The 20,969-nt window shown below is 35.9% G+C and overlaps 1 protein-coding gene across 3 annotated transcripts in view; it reads left to right on the top strand.

Annotated features, from left to right (window-relative positions):
• CYRIB (CYFIP related Rac1 interactor B) overlaps positions 1-20,969 on the top strand; it is a 156,548-nt gene that overhangs the window by 122,639 nt on the left and 12,940 nt on the right. For 2 of the 3 annotated variants that reach the window (XM_007447984.1, XM_007447985.1), the window contains 4 exons: positions 2,771-2,853; positions 9,537-9,658; positions 13,933-14,038; positions 20,134-20,270. In XM_007447984.1, the coding sequence (XP_007448046.1) occupies positions 2,781-2,853; positions 9,537-9,658; positions 13,933-14,038; positions 20,134-20,270 (438 nt within the window). In that variant the 5' untranslated portion in view covers positions 2,771-2,780. Of the gene's footprint in view, positions 1-1,771; positions 1,845-2,770; positions 2,854-9,536; positions 9,659-13,932; positions 14,039-20,133; positions 20,271-20,969 lie in introns of those variants that run through there. The other variant, XM_007447986.1, reaches the window with a different exon arrangement.

Below are 20,969 nucleotides of genomic sequence, written 5' to 3'. Positions count from 1 at the left end.
TGGTTTGATTCCATAGTCTAAACTCTTTTAACACCAAATGGTGTGCTGCCTTTTCCTCTTAAAGACAATTACAGTCCTCTCTCATACTGATTTTCCATCTGTGGTTGAAGTTTTGTTACCACTAAGTAGTAATTTGTATATTTGCTCTTGGTTCTTGTTAGTGAGAGAATTTATATATGTTTGGAAACAGACACTCCGTATATATTTGAAAGCTTTAAAAAATTGAAGCTGTGAAATATTTTTTTCCAAATGTTCCTAAAATAATTTATTGAATAGATTTAGTAACAATTTAAGGTAATTATTTGGATGTGATGATTTTGGAAAAATGGTTATATTTTCCTTATATATAAAAGTTTGGTATTATTAAACTTTACAGTGTAAAAGATAATTAAGATGAAATATTTTCCTTTTAGTTTTAATCTCACGTAGTCCATCTGTGTCATACATTGGACAGAATCTTTCCAGTGAAATTCTGTGTGATAGGGATTTTAATATCAAAAATAACATAGATCCCTACCTCTCCCATAGGGGGCATCATTTTGAAAGAGGGGATCCTTCGTATTAACCATATTTGTGAATAAATTAGATTGCTTTTAACATTTCTAAGAAGTATGTGTCAGTCCGTCAGATTTTGATCTCTAAAGCAAATAACTGTTATACATATACTGTTATTTCCTCTTTGCGAAGCTTAAAGTGAGGAACATATGCCATTGTCCAGAGAGTAGGTGGAGGAAGGGGGCACGGCACAGCTGGCCGGAGTGCTCTTTTCAGATTTCTTGTAATAGGGGTGAGCAATAAGGTGTTCTTTTTCATTGATAAAAATATTGTTACTTTTGTATTTTGTTTCATTTACATTTACCAGTAGTTCCATATTTGGAGAAAAAGTATGGAGATTGGGGGAGGGGAGGGTATGGGATGCCTGTGACACCATAGTCTGCCTTTCCTATAGTTACTGCAACTACAAGGTTTGAATCTGGTTTCCTGGATGTTCCTGACCCCCTCCTTCCACCTTCATCCTCACTGAGTCATGGCAAATTCTTGAGCAAGATTTATACCATCGCATTATTTTTCCTCTGCAAATTTATGAAGTTGTAATAATTGCTGGCTCCCTTTGTGTTTGTTTGCTATGTTAACTTCTAAGTTACATACTTTGTATATAGTTGATATTGTTGAATAATCAATCTGTGGGTTAAATAACAAAAAGTTTGATTATTCTTAGGAGTATAGAAAATGTAAGAAATACTGGCTTTTGTGTGGTAAAATTTAAAAAATGGGTCATTAATTGATATCTCCCTTCAGTCTTTAAGTGTGGTTTGAGTACTGTTTTCCATGCATTCCCAATAGGATTTGAATCTGCAAGAAGGACAATATCCCTGTTATTTAAGAATAATGGTCTCAATATTTACTTAGTTGAGAAATCTATTTTGATGTTAATTTCAGTTGAGAATATATGCCTCAAACATTTTAAAGGAGTAACACTAGCATAGATATTAATCAAATGTAAATATTGCAAGTTATATGTAAAAATCTAATCTTTTTGCCAGTTTTGCTTTATGTAACTTTTTTGATATGTGGAAAAGAGGGACAAGAGCTATAAACTCAGAGCCGAATGTGCTTTTGTTGTTCCAAATTTTCAATGCCAGAAGCATATAAACCTGCACCTGTTGGTAATTATGAGCAAGCCAGCCTTTGCCGAATCCCAGGCCTCTGCTTAAAAACTTTTTTACTGGAACTAAATGATGTTGCCATTTTTATTTTTAGGTTTGCTGGCATGGGTAATCTCATTAAGGTGCTAACCAGGGACATAGACCACAATGCAGCACATTTTTTCTTGGACTTTGAAAGTAAGTCTCTTAGCCCTTCACGGCTGGTGCATAATGGTAAAGGTGAAAGATTAATTATACTCACACCACAGTGAAGGCCAGCCAGACTATTTGTTAATAAAGTATGGGGATCAAACAAAGTTTGCATGACTTTTTTCTTAATCGTAGGCAAGCATCACCATCATATGTATAATTTAGTTTTTCATTTGCTGAAATCATGTTGAGTCTGTAGCCAGTGCTGTCCTTTCATTAGTCCATGAAGCAAGTAGCCTTATGATGAACATTCTAATAGTATGCCTTAGTGACTATGCCCAACAATCTGTTTGCTTATAATCCTATGATAATTTTTATGACAAATCAGAGTTGTGCTGCATATCCAGAATCAGTACTTTAAGTAACCTCCACAAATTATTGAGAATCCAAATTTGGTTAGAAATACATGCTTTATTTAACGGCATACAGGAAGTAGTTTAATATTCTGCTATTTTAAGGTGAAATGCAAAGGTGAGCTGTGGCCAAAACTCTCAATATTTGGCTTTGAAATAAATTGTTGTTTCAGTGCAATATTAAACAAGATTACATGTGAATAATTCTTGATCAGAAATTTCTTTTTCAGAATACTAGCACTATTGGAATACTTAAAGAATTTTTCATTATAAGGCCATTAATGAAACTTGGGAGAATTTTAAGAAGAATTAGAGCAACAGTTGTGCCATTGTGTACAGGAAAACTACATTTCACCTCTAGGTCCTACATATCAGCACCTTGAGAACCCGGTTTGCTGTCTGCCAGAGCACAGTCTGGGTAACCTGAAGGACGAATTCATGGCCTAATGAACATTTTCCCTGTTACTGTTTTTTGTTTTGTTTTGTTTTGTTTTTAAGTAAATTTCAGATGTTCTTTTTTATAAAGGGATATTTTCTCTTTTCTCATTCTTGTCTTGACAGGTACCTTAACATGGGGAATCTTCTTAAAGTTTTGACATGCACAGACCTTGAGCAGGGGCCAAATTTTTTCCTTGATTTTGAAAGTGAGAAGATGATTTTATATCTATTTTTCTTTGCCTGCAGTAGACTGCGTTTGTCTTGCACTAAATGAATGTTTCCACTTTGCCATCTTTTTAACTTTTGCTTTGCATGACTGAGCTATGAATTGTTTGAGTAAAATTTCTGGTGCCTTCTAGAACTGGAAGTCATATTTCATAGATTAAATTGTGATAAAATGTTTTTGAACTTTTGTAAGAGACTCATATCTCTTAGTTGGACATTATTTTATAATTTGAGATCTCTATTGAAAATATTTGAGATTCTCTAAAAACATTTTTATGAAAAAATTTTGGTGGAAAGGACAAATGCTACTTCAAGCTTTGTTAACTAGAAGCAATATTTGGGGAAAATTTTATTGCAGTTGAGAAAAATTGACTTGGTTTCAGTTACTCTGTGTACCTATTGAAATACTTTGAATACAAAATCTGTTCATGAAGGCCATTCAGAGCTCAGTAATTTGGGCATAATATTAAAAGGTAAGTGTGAACCTTAATTATTTAATCTTCGCAGATAATTAATTTGAAAAGTTAAATTCATTATATGTATTTATTTCAGGAATTCATTTTTTTTCTAACTCTAAAAAGAAAAATAATGGGTTCACAGACCTTTAAGTAATTTGCCTTCTGTTTGTTTTATGTTGCATGACCTATTATAATATGGTCTAAGAGTGGCAGGTAAGTGTCATTGACCCCTGTGCATGTTGAAAAGCTTTTGCTTTTTTGGCTGTCAGTGTTGCTTTAGCTTGTCTGGTTGTCAAATTGGGAACAATGATATTAAATTGGTGTTTTAGTGTGAATCTTGCTATTTTAACTCATCATTAGAAAATTGTTAGGAAAGGGTGAAGAGAGAGCTTTTAGGTTATAAATCATGTGACCCGCTCCCCCCCACCGCATTTTCATCTGAGATTAAAACATTTGAACAGATTTTTAAATACTTAAAATTTAAGACCTTTTCTGATTTTTAAAACAAATCTCTTAAAATAAATCCACAGAGAGACATTACATTTTCCATCAACTTCAGTTTAGTTTATGTGATATTATAGAATTCATTCTATTATGAATAATTTATATATTTTTTCTTTAAACCAGGACAGTTCATATGAGCACATTAATTTATAGCTTATCTCCATTTGATGGGATAATTTTTGGTCTCTGATATTTTTCTACTTTTATTACATTCCTATTAATGTTCTGTTACAGTTTGGGTACTGTGTGCAGGCCAGCAAAGAGTAGTACTGTCAATATCAGGACCATATTGTTTGGGTTTTAGGGGACAGTGTTACTGAATAGTAGTTTTCTTGACCCTTCTCAACAATTTAACAGTGCTGCTTTAAATGCATGTTTAGCATGAATTTTAATCAGCTTGGGGATGTTGAGCAGATTGCTGACTTGAAGATTATTCTTTCAGATGAGGCAACTTACATTAGAGCTGTATTTTAGTTTATTTGCATCTGTTTCAAACTTGCTGTTGTATATTTTCCTGCTATTCTGTCTCCTTTTTACTCTTTGTCTCAAGTTCCTTACGTTTGCAGAATCTTGGCTTTGATATAGTCAAGATCTTGTTCAAGACTTGGCACTTGATCTTTTTATAAACCTAGTGTTATATTGTGGTCAAGTGAAAAGCATGAATTTACTGTAGTTTAAAAATATTATTGGGTCTTGGTTTTCTAACCTTTGGGAGTTTAGATCATTATCCTTAAAATTTAAATAGCTAATTTAGTAGCAGGAAAAGGTAAAAATTGCTAACAAGAACAATAATAACCAACAATGAAGAACTATATATAAAGTGTTAACGTCTTAAAGGCAGATGTAAATTAAATATTTGTTGCTTATATCAGCCAATGTAGAACTTTTGGTTTGACACTTACTGGTATACTGTAAATGAAATTTAGTGAAAACAAACTGCAGACTAGGCCAGAGTTTGTCCCTTGTTAATTCTTAGTTACATTTTTAAATGTTTTCTTTTGAATCTAACATCAGAGTTCTCTTAATCAATTTTATGTCATCCATTTGAATATTTGTCATCTTTTTGGAAATATGCACTTGTAAAAGTGTATTTTATCATTAGGCTACTATAGTGACCCCTTGAAACTTCCTTTCTTTAACCTGTTTTATACCAGATTCAAAATTGCCAACACAGTTGATTTGCCAGTTCATTATGATTACTGAGGATAAAGTCATATTCTTTTATTAAATAGAGTATTAGTACTACATTATTTCTAGATGAACAGTAATATTTAGGTTACCAGAATAATTTAGCTTTACTGTTTCCATCAATTCTAATTGGTTAAATCTAGCTCAGTGCATGTCCATGGTTCCATACAGACAGATGTACTGGCATTTTGCATCAAGCTGTATAAAAATTAGTTATTCTGGTAATTTTAAAGTATGATTTAATGGAATCCTGTAGTTTACCAAATGAAGACGGTCTTTAATCATTATCCCTTAATTTACGTGCTTGCACACACACATACTGTTTTTCACTCAGTTCAGCCTGCCTCCTGTATGCCAGCCAGTAGGTACTGGGGATGCAAAGTTAACTAAGATACAACCCTTGCCTTTGGGGAGTTCTCAGTTCAGTAGAATAGAGAGAAATACAAATCATTAGAATAGATAGAAATGCAAACTAATTATTTACATAATTTACATCATTCAAGGTGTAGTTCAGGAAGGGGATTAACTTTACCTAGCTGTGAGTAGATTGGGCATGGAAGACTTTCTGATGGTGATATTTGAGTTGCGTTGTGAAGGGTGAATTAGAATGTTTCAGACTGATTTAGTGCAGTATGTTGTAGAAAGAAGGAACAACTTGTAAAAAAGCCTTAAGGCGTGAAATGACATTCTGTGTTCAGTGAAACATATCATTATCTACTCGATGTACTAGAAAGAGGGTCTTTTTCTGAAAACAGATTATACCTATATGATTTTAAGAATAGTGGTTTAATTAATATGTAAGTCCAGAATTGCCCCATACAGTTTGGCAGCAGTTATGCTAATGACAACATATTAAAAGCACTGAATTGGGGCCTGTACAACCTCTTCTAGTTCTTGAAATTTCTTATTTTATAATGACATTGTTAATTTACAGGTCATTCTAATGACAGATCTTTAGCCTGAGTAACTACTATATCTATTAGTTCACTAGATTGTTTCTTGGGAGAAGAGGGACTTTTATATTTATGTCCCCTCCCAACCTTAGCATAGTCCTCTGTAATCATAGAAGTTCAATATTCATTAGTTAACCTTGATTTAGTTATCTCCAGGTAGGCCAAAATAGGAGAGTAAATATAGGTGGTCATTTGTGAGAAATGAATCTTACTTCCTTTGATTCTTTGTTATAGTGCCTTTCCACTTAGTCATACATTTCTTCTAATTCTTGTGTCTTTTGTGTTGCCTGTTCCTCTTACCCCCCATTTACAAAAAATACTGATAATACCCACCCTTTTAGTCTAACTTTGTTTTTCCATTTTATTTTTGTGTATTTTCAATTGCTTTTGCCCCATACTTGGAAATTTCTGGTGGCATTTTCTTATATTTATTTTTCTAAAATTATGTAGGATTATATTTATTTAGAGATAAAAATGCATAATAGCCTTCTTTAACACATGCTGGAGGCATATTTATATCTCTGTACCTTCTCATTCATTCAATAAATATTTATTATGGAAAATCTACTGGGTACTGAGTTTACATACTGTACAGTGGTATGTACTCTACATTGAGGTCCCTGCCTCGATGAGACTTGTGGTGATTGATATACTGTAAATATTTAATGAATGAATGCAAGATTAAAGCAGACAGACCCCTTATCACAATTAGAATTTTTACATGTCTTTTAATTTTTTTTCCTTTCATAGCTGATCCTTTGCCTCCTTTTGTATCATAACAGCTTCAATTTTGGCAATTATTTTCAGTGACTCTTCTGTAGGAAACTGGTGTGAATTTATTAAAATAATTAATTTTACTTTCAAATAGTACGAGCAACTGAAATATGCTGTAATTTCTCTTGAACAGCTTTTAAAACTAAGCTTGATGAGTAATCACTGTGGTTACTCTCAGTAGTATAGTAGATACATTTTGCAATTAATTGAATGTCCGTCTGTTAGCTGGCTAAGTGATGTGTTTTTCCTCAAGTAATAAAAGTTTTCCATTTTTGCTATGAAAAATCAAAGTGACAAGTCTTGGTTGTATTATATGATACCATTTTTGGAAAAAAGTGTTTTATTTTATGGAGTCCTTTCCCCTCCCTAGTATTTCACCCTTTTGCATGACTTGCTATCAGTAAAGTAGTGCTTTACCTGTCTGCTATTTTCTGTTTGTCTTCATCTCTACAGCAGTCTTCAGCAGCTTTCAAAATTATAAATGTGACTTTCCTGTGACAGTCTAAAAAATGTTTAATCAGTGTGGTGCTGGGTACTTTTTCCACCCTTAGGGGAAACTGGAATCTTCTCCTTTATTTTTAAATTTCTTGGTATTTATTTAATCTTTAATAATTATTAACCACTTCCAAGGTCTATTTAAATCTATCTGATAATGTTTCTTTTGTATGTAATTCTCAGTGTCATATTTTTCTGTTAACAGCTAGTCACCACACCCAAAATACATAGTTTAGTATTTTCAAACTTCACAAATATCTTTTACTATATAATAGTCAAAATATTGTCCTTTGTCATGAATTCCCACTTCATGAATTCAAACTATGATATGTGTCTACTATTGATGTTATGTCCGTAGTTTCACAATTCCATATGAAAAGTATAAAACTGCTGTTTTTGCATGTGAAACTATTTTTCTCTACTGCATCTGGTGTAAGTATAAAAGTTATGAGGTGTACCTTTTTTTTTTTTTTAGTGTGTGTCTAACTGTGACTTTGGAGAACATGGTCTGGCTAAATGTGAAAAAATACTACTGCCAAATGACAAACTCTGATTTTTAAAAAATCATTTAGCTATAATATCAGTATTTGCTCCTAGTAGTACCTTTGTAGCTTTGGACACAGACAGGGTCTTTTTAATTTTTCAGTTGACTCCTTGTGTAATTATTTTGTCATAACATTTTCATTAAAAAAAATACATGATTTCTGAAAGTAAATGTGAAAAATAAGGGAACAGATATGAAAACACAAATTCTTGAGTTGGCTTTGCATGTGAATGTTACTTATTGTTGCTGTAGTAATGTCTTAAGTATGTTGAAATTGATACTGTACTTGTTGATTTAAAAAATATAAATGGTATATTTTTGACTAGTTGGCAGGTTTAATAAATGGAATTGAATTATGACTTGCCCTAAGCGCAAAATAAAGTTACAGGTTTTAGGCATCTGGACTCCTAGTTTCACGTGTGAACAAAATTTGTAAAATTTTTCTAAGGAAAGGAATAAATAGATCGTTGTGTATTTATGGGGAGGTGGAATATGTGCAGAAAATTCTAGGTACTAGTTTTATATGATTGGTGAACAAGAGATTTATCAGAAATGTTCTTAATTCATATTATAAATTTGGTCTGCCTCCCCTACCTCCAGAGTAAGAGAAAATTTTAGCATGGAGGAATTTTGACATCAAAGTTGCTCTCTAAAACATTATGGTAATCATAATGTTTATTTTTTAAGTGCTTTATGCCTTATCTGCAGTATTGGATATAGTCTAGTTGGCAAGATTTATGAAAAACTCATTTTCGTCACAAAGCGGCCAATTCTCCCCTCCCCACCCAAAAAAAGAATCAAATGTATTGAATAGAAAAGATTTATCCTTAGAGAAACAAATGACCAAGGTATTGAAAACGGGATTTTTGTCACCTCGAGTCTAAGAGAGAGAAATCCAGAATTATTCATCTATTAACCTATGTATTGTGGCTAACGCCACAGGTAGTGGAAATGCCCATATGTTTGTGTTCCTGATTATGTTTTTTATAAGTATAATTCTCCATTTTTCCTCTCAGTCCCAAGTGTATAGGAACTCGGCCTTTGCTTTAGTATTTCAAAATTTCAGTGATACTATTGGATCTTAAAGTATCTAGTTTTTAGTAGCCTAGTGATTCTGGAGCACTTTCATAGTTCGAAGTCCTCTGCACAGGAATCTGGACCTTTTGTTCATCAGCAGAGAAGTTCATTGGTACAGAATATAAAGGTCTTTAGAAAAAGGGAGTATCTAAAAACTTTTTTTTTTTTTAGTTTCTAATTTTTTTATATCAAAACTCGGTCATTAAAATGAACTTTATAGGAAAATAGTTTGTCTTAAACCATAGGTGAGCAAGATGTATTAATAGGCGTTTCATTTCTGTTGCATTAAAATAGATCATTACTCATACATTTACAGTCATTACTGTTAGTGATGCATATAGTAGAAACAGTGATTATTAACACTCACAATTAAAATTTTTGAATTATAATCTTGTTTGTTTAATATACCACATCATGATTTGTAACTTAAAATAAATAGTAATGTTTGGTGTTCCCTTGCTTCTTTGTGATATTTACAAACTTGAGGATAGTTATTCAAATGTAGAACTATGGAAAAATTGTCAGTGTTTTCTAAGAAGTGCAAAGTTAGCACTGGACAAAATGTTAGTCATCTTTAGAAAATCAGATTAATCAATGCTTAGATTTATTATACATGTACTAAAAAAAAAATCATGTGACTCTAAATTTTCTTGTGCTTTCCTGCTATTTAGATGCCCAGCCTACAGAGTCTGAGAAGGAAATTTATAATCAGGTGAATGTAGTACTAAAAGATGCAGAAGGCATCTTGGAGGACTTGCAGTCATATAGAGGAGCTGGCCATGAAATACGAGAGGTAAAGCATGTTTATACATTTTCCAATAAACTAAAAATTACTGTGTCCCTCTTTTTAATCTCTGTTATTTTCTATACTTTATTGTCTGTTTGCATATTAAATATTCTGTTTAAAGGAAGATCACTTGCATTATTTCAAAAGTGGTTGCAGTGATAAAAGGGTAAAAGGAAAACAAGGTTCTATAAATATGTAATTTATATATATTAAAGAAAAGTTTATTTTTTTGGTTTATTCTCACACCTGAAATTCACAGTATCCATGGTGGCTATTTATATTGTTTTTGGAGGGGAGAACATGAGTCTTTCTGTGGCTTCTTTTTGTCCTGCCACTCTATTTTTCTGCTCCTCCTAAGCTTCCTAGGAGAAAGCTGAAACCATCCTTGTGATCTGGACTCCCTCAACTCTGTCTGATGACTTGATACCACAGAGCAAATGTTTGGTGTGGTCTCCCTCAGCTTTCTTCTCCCAAACCTCTGAACTTATCCAGGTTTCCATCCATCTTTTTTTCCGTTTCTTCTTTTGTTTTTGTTTTTGTTTTTTTGTTTTTTTCAGAAGAAGCTGTCCCTACTTCTTACCAAGACTAACTTCTCTACCTTTGTTCTCTACCCTCCTCTGGAACTTTACTCTTTTAATTTCCTTCTCTTAATTACATTTTCTTTCTTTTTTCTTTTATTGACTCCTTCCCAGCGCATGTACACATATACTCAAGTGTCCTGTACTACCCAAAGAAACTCCCTGGCCTCTGGACCTTATCTCTCTTTTTCTCATTACATTTCTTGAAGGCATAGCTCACACTTTGTTGCTTCATTTTTTCCTGCCCTTCTGTTTCTGTTATTCTTCTCTGGAACTAATAGTGCAGAGGTTTTCAAGGATTGATCTCTTGGGTTTACAGACCATATCGAACCTGATTCCTCTAATGATATTTGGAGTACTAGTAAAGGGAGAAATAAGTGCACACACCTGAAGACACTGAGTCACTAAGTGTTTTGGACTGAGGGGCCACAGGTTTGGGTGATTGACTGGGTGTTTAAAGGAGAAGGAGGAGTTAAATGGTTCCATGGTGTCTAGTTTAGATTAGCAGTTGGTCGTATCATTAGCAGGGAAGTTATAGATAATGTGAATTCCATGTTTTACCTCTCCTGCACTGGACTGCTTGTTTCCTGAATGTCTTACGTAGGTACAGTTACTTGCCTTTGTTTTTGTCTGGAATATGCCCTTCTTTTTTTCTTTTCCTTCCTTCAAATCCCAATAATCTTCTACTTCCCTGTACTCTTTTGCTATAGCACCTTGCACATGTTTTTTTATGGTAGCCATCACTTTTTTTAAACCATTGATATATGATGTCTGTATCTCCACTGCTGTACTGCTAGCTTGAGGAGGGTAAACTTGGTTTATTTTTGTGTTATCAGCACCTAGTATAGTGCTTAGTAAGCAGTTAATAACTGTTGAAGAAATAAATGCAAGAGCTTTAGATTAATCTTGCCAATATTATTAGCTTGAGTAAAACCTTAAGATTTCAGTAAATGAAGGCATGTAACCATTTCTGTGAATTGCAAGTTCCCTAAACATATAAAGGCTGAGTATATACCAAATACATAAAGAACAGATATAACTACCAAAACTGCCATAGGTCAATGTGAAGACTTAATTGACTTAGTAGAACAACCATTCTACCTATGAGAAAACACACAATAGAAGAATGTTCAGGTTTACAATAAATGCCCATCACTGTCAAGAAGTTTTACTGCATACAGTAATAAAGTATTAAAAGTTTAATATTGGTTGGTTTATGAAGAAACAGGTAGTCTTAATGCAAGTGGTATTGTAGAATGGTATCTTTTTGGAGGTCAGTTTGGCAAGGTATAAAATTAGATCTGTAAAATTACTTATACTCTTCTATCAGATACTTAATTTTAGAAAATATTCTCCAAAAGGCTATCATTCAAGAGGGAGGTAAATGTAAAAACCTTTATGGCCACCTTATTCATCGTAGAAAAAATGTAGAAGCAATTCATAGAGTCGTTTTGAGGATAAAGTTAGATAATCCATCAGCAAAGACACATAGAAGCTGACACATAGAACATAGACTGAGGGTTTACTGTTATTACTATGCTAATGATGTGGATTATATATGTATTTGTTTAATAGTACTTTATTAAACATGACTCTAAAATTGAATAAAATGTGATTTAAGATATAATCTATTAAGTAAACAAAGCTTACTCTCTAGAATAAACTACTAGAGAGGGAAATAAGAACTTTCCCTAATGCTTTGATGTATCCATAACAGTTTTAACATTTTTTTTTTTTTTTTTGCGTTATGTGGGCCTCTCACTGTCGTGGCCTTTCCCGTTGCCGGACGCGCAAGCTCAGCGGCCACGGCTCACAGGCCCAGCCGCTACGCGGCTCACGGGCCCAGCCGCTACGCGGCATGTGGGATCCTCCCAGACCGGGGCACGAACCCGTATCCCCTGCATCGGCAGGCGGACTCTCAACCACTGCACCACCAGGGAGGCCCAGTTTTAACATTTTTGAAAATGAAAGTTATAATATTTGCTCCATGACAACCTCACCATTGACATTTTACTTAAGTGCTCTTTTTCATGTTGGGCTATGGTGGGTGCTGTACCAGAAATGTTATCTAACAGCAGTAAAACTGATCTGAGAGGAGGAAGAATCAGAATTATAAGGAGAACCATAAAATGTTGTCATAAAAGAGCAGACAGTGTCTTCAGTTCTAAATCCAGGCAAGGCAGGGCCAAGGAAATAGTTAACTCTATTCAGTTATGAAAATGGGTGACATTTGCTGGAGCATTTTAATATTATGAGAATGAACTGATATTTAGAAAATCATTTTTAGATCCTTGCAAGAAAGGTTGGATAGACTTCTGAGGAGAAGAAAATAAATTTTAAAATACTATCTATTTGCTTATTTCCCAAGTAATAAACAAATTTTTACTACTTGATATGAAACCGTTGAGACTGGACTTGAGGCTAAAGGGATTTTTTCATATACCTCAGGATGATATCCCAGTCCCTTTGAAATAGTCACAATAATACAATGTGAAATAAGGATTGTTACATGTTGTAATGTCTGATTTTCTTTAACATTACAATATTTCTAGATAGTCATATAAGTGGGATTCATTTCAGACTCCTCTATTTGTTTATTAAAAAAAATCAAGAAAATTTGAATTCAATGGCAAGCTTATAAAGCAAATTGCTTAAACAGTGTATAGCCCATTTATTTAGTTTGTAGCTAATTTGAAGCATCTTCTAAATCTATCTGGCTTCAGTTTTATTTTGCTTTCTTATTTTTTGGTTTTGTATGGATGGAGTCAGAGTACTAGTGTCTTGGGAAAATCTAAATGTGCCATTTAGATTTCTGGTATGTTACAAACAGGCGTTGGTTATGCGTTTCACCTTTCAGATGGTGTGTTTAGCTCATTTGAAGATGTTAGAGAAAGCAAACCAAGGTGTGGAAAAACGGTGAAGAAAGGCAAAAGGGAGATGAAAGCAAGAAAATATATTTCTTTGGGAATAACCCTCTATATTTACAAATGATTGCCTGATGGCTTGGAAGACTGGGCAGAGAAAGAGCATATTCATGTTTATTTTAGAGTCTCTAGATTATGTTTTATTTTCTCCCCTTTCACATTTGAAACTAGTTTTTCACCTCACTCAGGAAAACCTAAAAAAACTTAGATTCCAGAATAGAATTTTAGTTATAGGGTGGGGATAAGTGACAATTTCTGAATCACATTTTTCAGGCTGATTTAGGTTTTTAAGTGTTTGGTAACTTTTTAAAAACTAGTTTGGACCCTGGCATTTGAATTATTGAAAGTTTATTAGCCTTTTCCCAGATTGGGTCTTATTACATTATTGCCTGCCTTTTTTGGTTTCCTTTTATTCTACGAAAATAATCCTTAAAACAGAATTTCTAAGAAAGCTTGTCTGTGATATTGGAAACATTTTGGTTTCTTTTTGTGGCTCTAAAAAGTATCAAGGTGTAATATACCTAACAAACATACATTGTGTCATTTTTTATTCCATCTATCCATATCCATTGCAAGAATAACGAAGAATGTATTATAATAGGTTTAAAGTATCCATGGAGTTGAGAAGGCCACTCTCAGCATTTCTGTGTCCATTATTCTGAATTTCATGGACTATACCAGGGTTTCCTGTGTTTGCCAAAACCTATATATTAATGTAAAAATAATACTGTTGTGATTTTTAAAAAATCTAACTATTTTTATTCTTTGGATTTTGAAGGCCATCCAGCATCCAGCAGATGAGAAGTTGCAAGAGAAGGCATGGGGTGCAGTTGTTCCACTAGTAGGCAAATTAAAGAAATTTTATGAGTTTTCTCAGAGGTTAGGTAAGTTGAAAGTTTTGTCATTATGACTTGCCTAGTGAAAAAGACAGTTACTGATACTGGAAGTTATTTACAGTATTTTATGTTCGTATTGCTAAATTTATATGTTTCATAGGTAAAGCAGCTTGGTAGACAATGAGATTATAGCATAATCTTCCTGTCATCCTGTTAAACCAGGTGTTCAATTTATTTAGACCATTTTCCTCAACAAATTTTGACTTCCATAAGGTAATTTCTGATTTTTTGCAGCTTAAAGGGTCCTACTATGGGAAACAGCTTGGTAGAATTTCTCTCCAGCTCCATAGCACATCCTTCCCCATATGTGGGAACTAATCCAAGGTCTCCTGGGTTATTTAGATTTTTGTGTTCTTAAGATCACGGCTGATTATGATCGGTTCATGTACCTGAAGCTGTACAAGATGAGAAATAGGAAGCTAATGTTATATGCGAAGTTATCGAGGGAGTCATTAAGTAACAAGAATTCATAACCATCTGCTGCTTCCCTCACATGGGAAAAATTATTCAGAGATCAGAATTGTGCCTTTAATACAGTGAATAAGCAAAATTGGAGTTCTTTTTCTTGGAGAAGGAGGAGGTAGAACAGGTAAGATTTAGCTCTCTAGCTGCTTGTGTAATTTGAAAGATGTAAGCTTTGTGAAGTTGGGAGCATAGGGAAGGAGTGGTATAGATGTGTCAGAAATTTGAAACATTTCAGTTTAAGTTTTTGATACGTGTTTTTATATAGTTTTGCTTTTTGAATCATAAAAATGTGTTATATATTCTAAATGAGTACATACAATTTGATAAGGAAACCAGTACTGTAAGATAGAAGTCAACTGGCGGCTCATAAGCTAAATTGAGACCTGAGATACGGTTTGTTTGGCCCGCATGGTTTTTAAAAATTCCTGATTAATTGCCAGGTTTTAAAATTGGTAATTATATGTGTTGTGTGTGTTTTAAGTCTTCGGTTGCTTTGGAAAAATCAATAGCTTAGCCAGCAGTTGAGCAATGGATCTGCCTCTCAATTGGCGAAGCTAAGTGGCAAACTGACTCTGTGTCCAGTAGTTAGGGCATGTGCTTTCTAGTTTGCAGTGGGTCTCTACTGCATCCTGGTTTTTTATATCTTGCTCTCTTTATGTCTTTATATTAGCTACTTGGCCATTTGTGTTTACAACCTCTGCTTCAGCATTGAAGTTCTATTATTTTTTTTTTTTAATTTGAGCTTTTTATTTTTAAAATATTTATTTATTTATTTTTGGCTGCGTTGGGTTTTCATTGCTGTGCAGGCTTTCTCTAGTTGTGGTGAGCCACAGCTACTCTTCGTTTCGGTGTGGATGCGCGGGCTTCTCACTGCGGTGGTTTCTCTTGTTGCGGAGCACGAGATCTAGGCGTGCGGGCTTCAGTAGTTGCCGCGTGCAGGCTCGGTAGTTGTGGCTCATGGGCTCTAGAGCGAGGGCTCAGTAGTTGTGGCACACGGGCTTAATTGCTCTGCGGCATATGGGATCTTCCTGGACCAGGGCTCGAACCCGTGTCCCCTGCACTGGCAGGCGGATTCTTAACCACTGTGCCAGCAGGGAAGTCCTGTGAAGTTCTGTGTATTTTTTAAAACGTGCATATTTTTTAAAAAGCAAGAGAATTGCTATTTTTCCTTAGATGCAGTATACACTGTTAAATGCAAAGACAAATAATAGTTGAGATAGAAGTGTTTGTGTAAATTGTCCTTTTTTTTTTTTGCGGGCCTCTCACTGTTGTGGCCTCTCCTGTTGCAGAGCACAGGCTCCGGACGTGCAGGCTCAGCAGCCATGGCTCATGGGCCCAGCCGCTGCGCGGCATGTGGGATCTTCCCCGACCGGGGCGCAAACCTGTGTCCCCTGCATCGGCAGGCGGACTCTCAACCACTGCACCACCAGGGAAGCCTTAAATTGTCCTTTTCTTACTAGAAATAAGAATTATAAATTATTTTCCTCGAGCATGACAGTCAGTTCTTTCAGTCAGGTATCTACGTAGTCTGTAGCTTTGTAACCTCAGAGAGCCTAGGTCTTTCCATTTTAGTTATCTTCACGGCTTGTTTAGGGTTTTGCTGTGCTGCTCCTTCCTAGATGCTTTCGAAGTTAAATGGCTTTAGGTGCCGTTCAGGTCCTACTCAAGTTCATCTTGGTTTCTTAGCATTTGCCAGTAAAAAAAAAAGAATAATTATAAAATAGACCAAACCCATCAGGCTTACATATTTTCTCATATTTTAACTACTAGAATTACATCAGGTTAGTGTTGTGTGTTTTGGCACAGGTGATGGGTTCCATTTCAGCAGAGGATATAGTAACACAGGTAATAGCAGAAAGCTATCGGTTTTTTATTCTGTCATGTGGGAGCCTTGAACCTTCATTGTGTGGTCTAGGGCTTCTGTAAAGGTATGAACAAAGTACAAATTTAAGATCTGGTGGTTTACTCCTCATCTCTCGGCCAATAACCTGGTTTATAATGTTTCCAATTTCTTTGCTGACAAGCGAGGAAGTCTTTGCTTGCATGTGATAGGAACTCAGTGTTGAATGAGTGAGCAAGTGATAGATAAATGAGTACATACATCTGATATATCAAATATGTGTCGGATATTCAGGAGAAGCAATAATAATGGATTTTAGGCTTTCAAGGCATAATGGCCTGTGTTTGAATTCCTCTGTTTGCAGTCATTAGCTGTGTGGCCTTGGCTACATCATTTAAATTCTCTGAGCTTCAGTATCCTATCTGGACCTCCAGTCAGTTGAACCCTCTGCTTTAAGTCCACTTAACCTCTGTTGTCTCTTTTCTTCCTACCTCACTGTTGAGCCAGAGATGAGGATAAACACCACAAACGGCACACAGAATACAGCACAACTGTGAAGATGCACATGGTCCTTCAGAATTCCAAGAAGGTTGCTTGGTTCAAGCACTACAGATAAACCATGGGGTGTACTCCAGAAGAGGGACCCTGATCCCTTGCTGGTTTGCATATTTATAGAGGGACAGGAAAGGGACCACTTGACTAATTTGGAAGACACTGAGCTTTGCCAACATGGTTTAACCTTGCTGGCACGGGAAACATCCTGTACTTGCTTGTTTCAGTCTCAGGCCTTCCCAGTTGAGGTAGCTATCTGAGCGAAGGTTTTGTGGCCAGACAGTACATAAACTGCTCTGTGTCTCCTCAGTCTTCCTGTTCCAGGGGCTTATTGGGGCCACCTCCAGGGGTCATAGTGAGTGAGTCTATCCAACGTGTTGACTCCTTTTCACTGGGCTAAATTTATCAAAATTGTTCAAAAGGTTCTGAAGTGCCCACAATGGTGGTATTACCTCTTGGCTGTTTCAGATACCCCGCACTCCATATCCTTTGGGTTCTCTTCTGGGGATTCAAAGACTGCTCTTTGATAGTGGATGGTTGGCAGTAGGTGAGAATATATGTCTCTTGTCTGTAAAGGAGCCTTCTCTTCCTAGTCATCCATTGTTTCCCCTTCTGGATCTACTTTGTGGACTGATCTGTCATTATTTCTCCATTCAGTCTCTTTCTTGCAGCCTTCTTACATAGCTTTGGCTTCTGCACTGGTTTACCAGCTAATGCTTTCCAGAATTTAGGGCTTAAGTAGTCCACTAGTTTCCTCCTTGCCGTCTACCTTTTGTAAGAGTCATAACCACATCATTTTGTTTCAGGAGCTTCATCAGAGAGACCAAATCCCTACATCATCTGTTCTTTGACCTCCCTTTCTTTCTAACTCAGCCAGAGACTGGAGCCACCTTCTGAGATCCTCTGTCTCTGATTCCCCTCTTGTCGCAGGGCACTGTAGTCTAGTAGGACTGTCTTGTATCAGCAGAGGGCCCTGGGCTGATCTAGCTGCTTCAAAGGCAAGTAAGCAGCCTTATCATTTTGAGTTTCTCTTTCATGGCAGATGTGCCATTGAGGACTTAGCTGTTCACGGACAGAAGTTCTCCCCGGTCATTGGCCATCCCAGGTCAGCCATGACCTGACTCACCCCTCAGTGTGGGGCTGAGGAGTGTCTCCCATTCCCCAGAGCGGTGAGCACTGTAGATGCTGGACTTCGCCCTGAGGCTGGATCAAATCCAGGAAACGAGAATTTCTTTTTTTCTTTAACAGCTTGTAACAGTATTGGTGTTTTTTGTTTTTGTTTTTAAAATGGTTTTTCCTGTTCTCACATCTCTCAAACTTTGTTTTCCACTTATATTAATGCTGACACATGAGATGAGTACTGGGAGAAGTAAGCCATTTTTCAAAAGAGCCAAAAGTTTTTTCCTTTTAATTGATCCTCACATCCACTCTTGCACCTCTAGAAGCCATCCATACTCCCACAGTGTGTTCTCCACACTGCAGATGAAGTGGAGTTATTAAATGCTAATCTGATGATGTCACTACCCTGCTTAAATAGTTTCTCCAGGGACATTATGATGACACGGCCAGGGTGCTTATTAATATGGCACGCAGATGGTCCTCGTGTTGTTTTAGTCTTAGGTTCCTCTCCTTCTTGCCTCTCCATTCCCCTGTACTGGTTGTCGTGCGTTTCTCTACTATGTCACGCTCTTCTCAGTTCAGGATCTGGCTCCCTGCCCTATTGGCAAACTCCTGCTCATTCTTAGTGCACAGTCCAGTCTCAGCCCAGATGTCAGGTATTCAGGGAGGTCTTTTCCTGAGTCTTGAACTAGGTAAGGTCCCATTTTTATACCTTTCCACGGTGCCATGCCCTTCTCCTTCTTAACACATATCCCAGCTGTAGTAAGTTGTCTCTCTTCTCTGTATAATTAGGCGCTGTGTGGGCCTAGGGCGTGTCCATCTTCATCTTTCCCCAGTGCCTGGCACATGTTAGACCATCAATACATTTTCTGACTTACATAAAGAAAAGGATAGTAGCTGTCATTTGGAGTTACTGTGTGGACTACAAATAGTGTCTAGCTCAGTACCTGCCATATAATAGACACATAAGGAGTACTTACTCTTGGTACTGATCAGTAAATTAATCTTTTATAAGGTTGCAGAAGGCTAGTTAGAATGTCGCTTTTTGTGAGAAACAGTTTATTATGGTGGAAAAAATAGGGCTGTGAAATCAGAAACACCTGGCATTTATGAGCTATACCCTTGGGGGTCTAACCTCTTTGAAACTCAGTTTATCCATCTGTAATGCCGATGTCACAGTTGATGGTGAAAGTTAAATGACAGACTAGGTTAAATGCGTAAGTATGAATGTTGGTTCATAATTGGGTCTTCATAAACAGTAGAGTTCGTATTTTTTAAGTGAAAAGTTGATGATCTGACATAAATTTATTATCACTAATAAATATTTGTTTATTAATCTAACATTTATTCATAGACGTCAGATGACCATCTAACTCTGTAAGCTCTTGTTTTCTCTGAATAGTATCTACCATTGTTTTCTGATTCTGTAATCTGTAACTGAAATAGTTCGATTTCTGATTTTTTTTGAAGTGCAATCAGTATTTCCATTTTTAAATGGAATATAAAATAAACTGCTACGCCTGGCATTCCAAAAGTAGCAGTTGTTTCAAAGGAACAGTTTTATTTATATAATAAATTAGAATAGTTATATTATGGTCCTGAGATACCAAGTTCTAAAACACTCAGAGAGCTAATTATTAAACCAAATATTTGGTTTCCTTTAGTAACTGAAAGAAAGCAGTTTGTGTTTATAAATAAACAGCATATTCAAAGTATGTGAAGTTGGTAATTCATTCACACCCATGTACCGATTTGTCTCTGTGGCCACAGCGCCCCTGAAGAAGTTACTCAGCTGTAGTAACAGTTACCATTTCATACAAATCAACACAGTAGAATGTGAAGATAATATAAAATTTGTCCTTTGATCCTGGTATCTCATTCAAATTCACATTCCGCATGATTTTGAATTAGTGTTTACAGAAATTGAGTTAGTCACTTCAGGGTTTCTATTCTAGTAAACAGTATTCAGTTTGAGTGTTACGTTTAGAATCTGGCTTTTAGAGAGACCTTACTTTTATGGGAATTGAAATCAGAACATTTGAAAATCGCTCACGTTTTAATAAACAAATATCAGATACAAACAACATTTTAATCTTTTTTTCTTTAGAAGCAGCATTAAGAGGTCTTCTGGGAGCCTTGACAAGTACCCCGTATTCTCCTACCCAGCATCTAGAGCGAGAGCAGGCTCTTGCTAAACAGTTTGCAGAAATTCTTCATTTTACACTCCGGTTTGATGAACTCAAGGTAGGATTGTTCTGCTGGTCCTCATTGTTTCGGAAATCAGGAGTCTTTCAAAGAGCACTAGGAGGAGATGCCTGGAGACCTTTTCAAAATGTGTTTAAATGCCTGCTGGTCCATAGCAAAAATGCAGGATTTAACACTTATGCAGGCCTTTTGGTATATACATAGCAAACAGCAAATTACCCAATATTCAGTTTTCATTTTTTAATTTATTTTACTTATTTTTTGGCTGCACTGGGTCTTCGTAGCTGCGCACAGGCTTTCTCTAGTTGTGGCGAGCAGGGGCTATTCATTGTGATGCGCAGGCTTCTCATTGCGGTGGCTTCTCTTGTTGTGGAGCACAGGCTCTAGGCGCGTGGGCTTCATTAGTTGTGGCTCGCGGGCTCACTAGTTACGGCTCACAGTCTCTAGAACACAGGCTCAGTAGTTGTGGCACACGGGCTTAGTTGCTCCACAGCATGTGGGATCTTCCTGGACCAGGGATTGAACCCGTGTACCCTGCATTGGCAGGCGGATTCTTAACCACTGGACCACCAGGGAAGTCCATCAGTTTTCATTTAACTTCATTTTAAAAATCATCTCTGAAACAACAATATTGGCTTTTTCTAATATATTTTTTCTGCTCATCCCCACTTTTTTCAACATTCTTCTATATAAAAATGTTAAGATATTTTTTCTTTCTCTCTCCCATCTCCCTCCCTC

This window comes from Lipotes vexillifer, unplaced genomic scaffold (genome assembly GCF_000442215.2).
Source record: "Lipotes vexillifer unplaced genomic scaffold, Lipotes_vexillifer_v1.1 scaffold796, whole genome shotgun sequence".
Taxonomy (NCBI): domain Eukaryota; kingdom Metazoa; phylum Chordata; class Mammalia; order Artiodactyla; family Lipotidae; genus Lipotes; species Lipotes vexillifer.
This window is presented reverse-complemented; position numbering and strand designations above follow the sequence as displayed.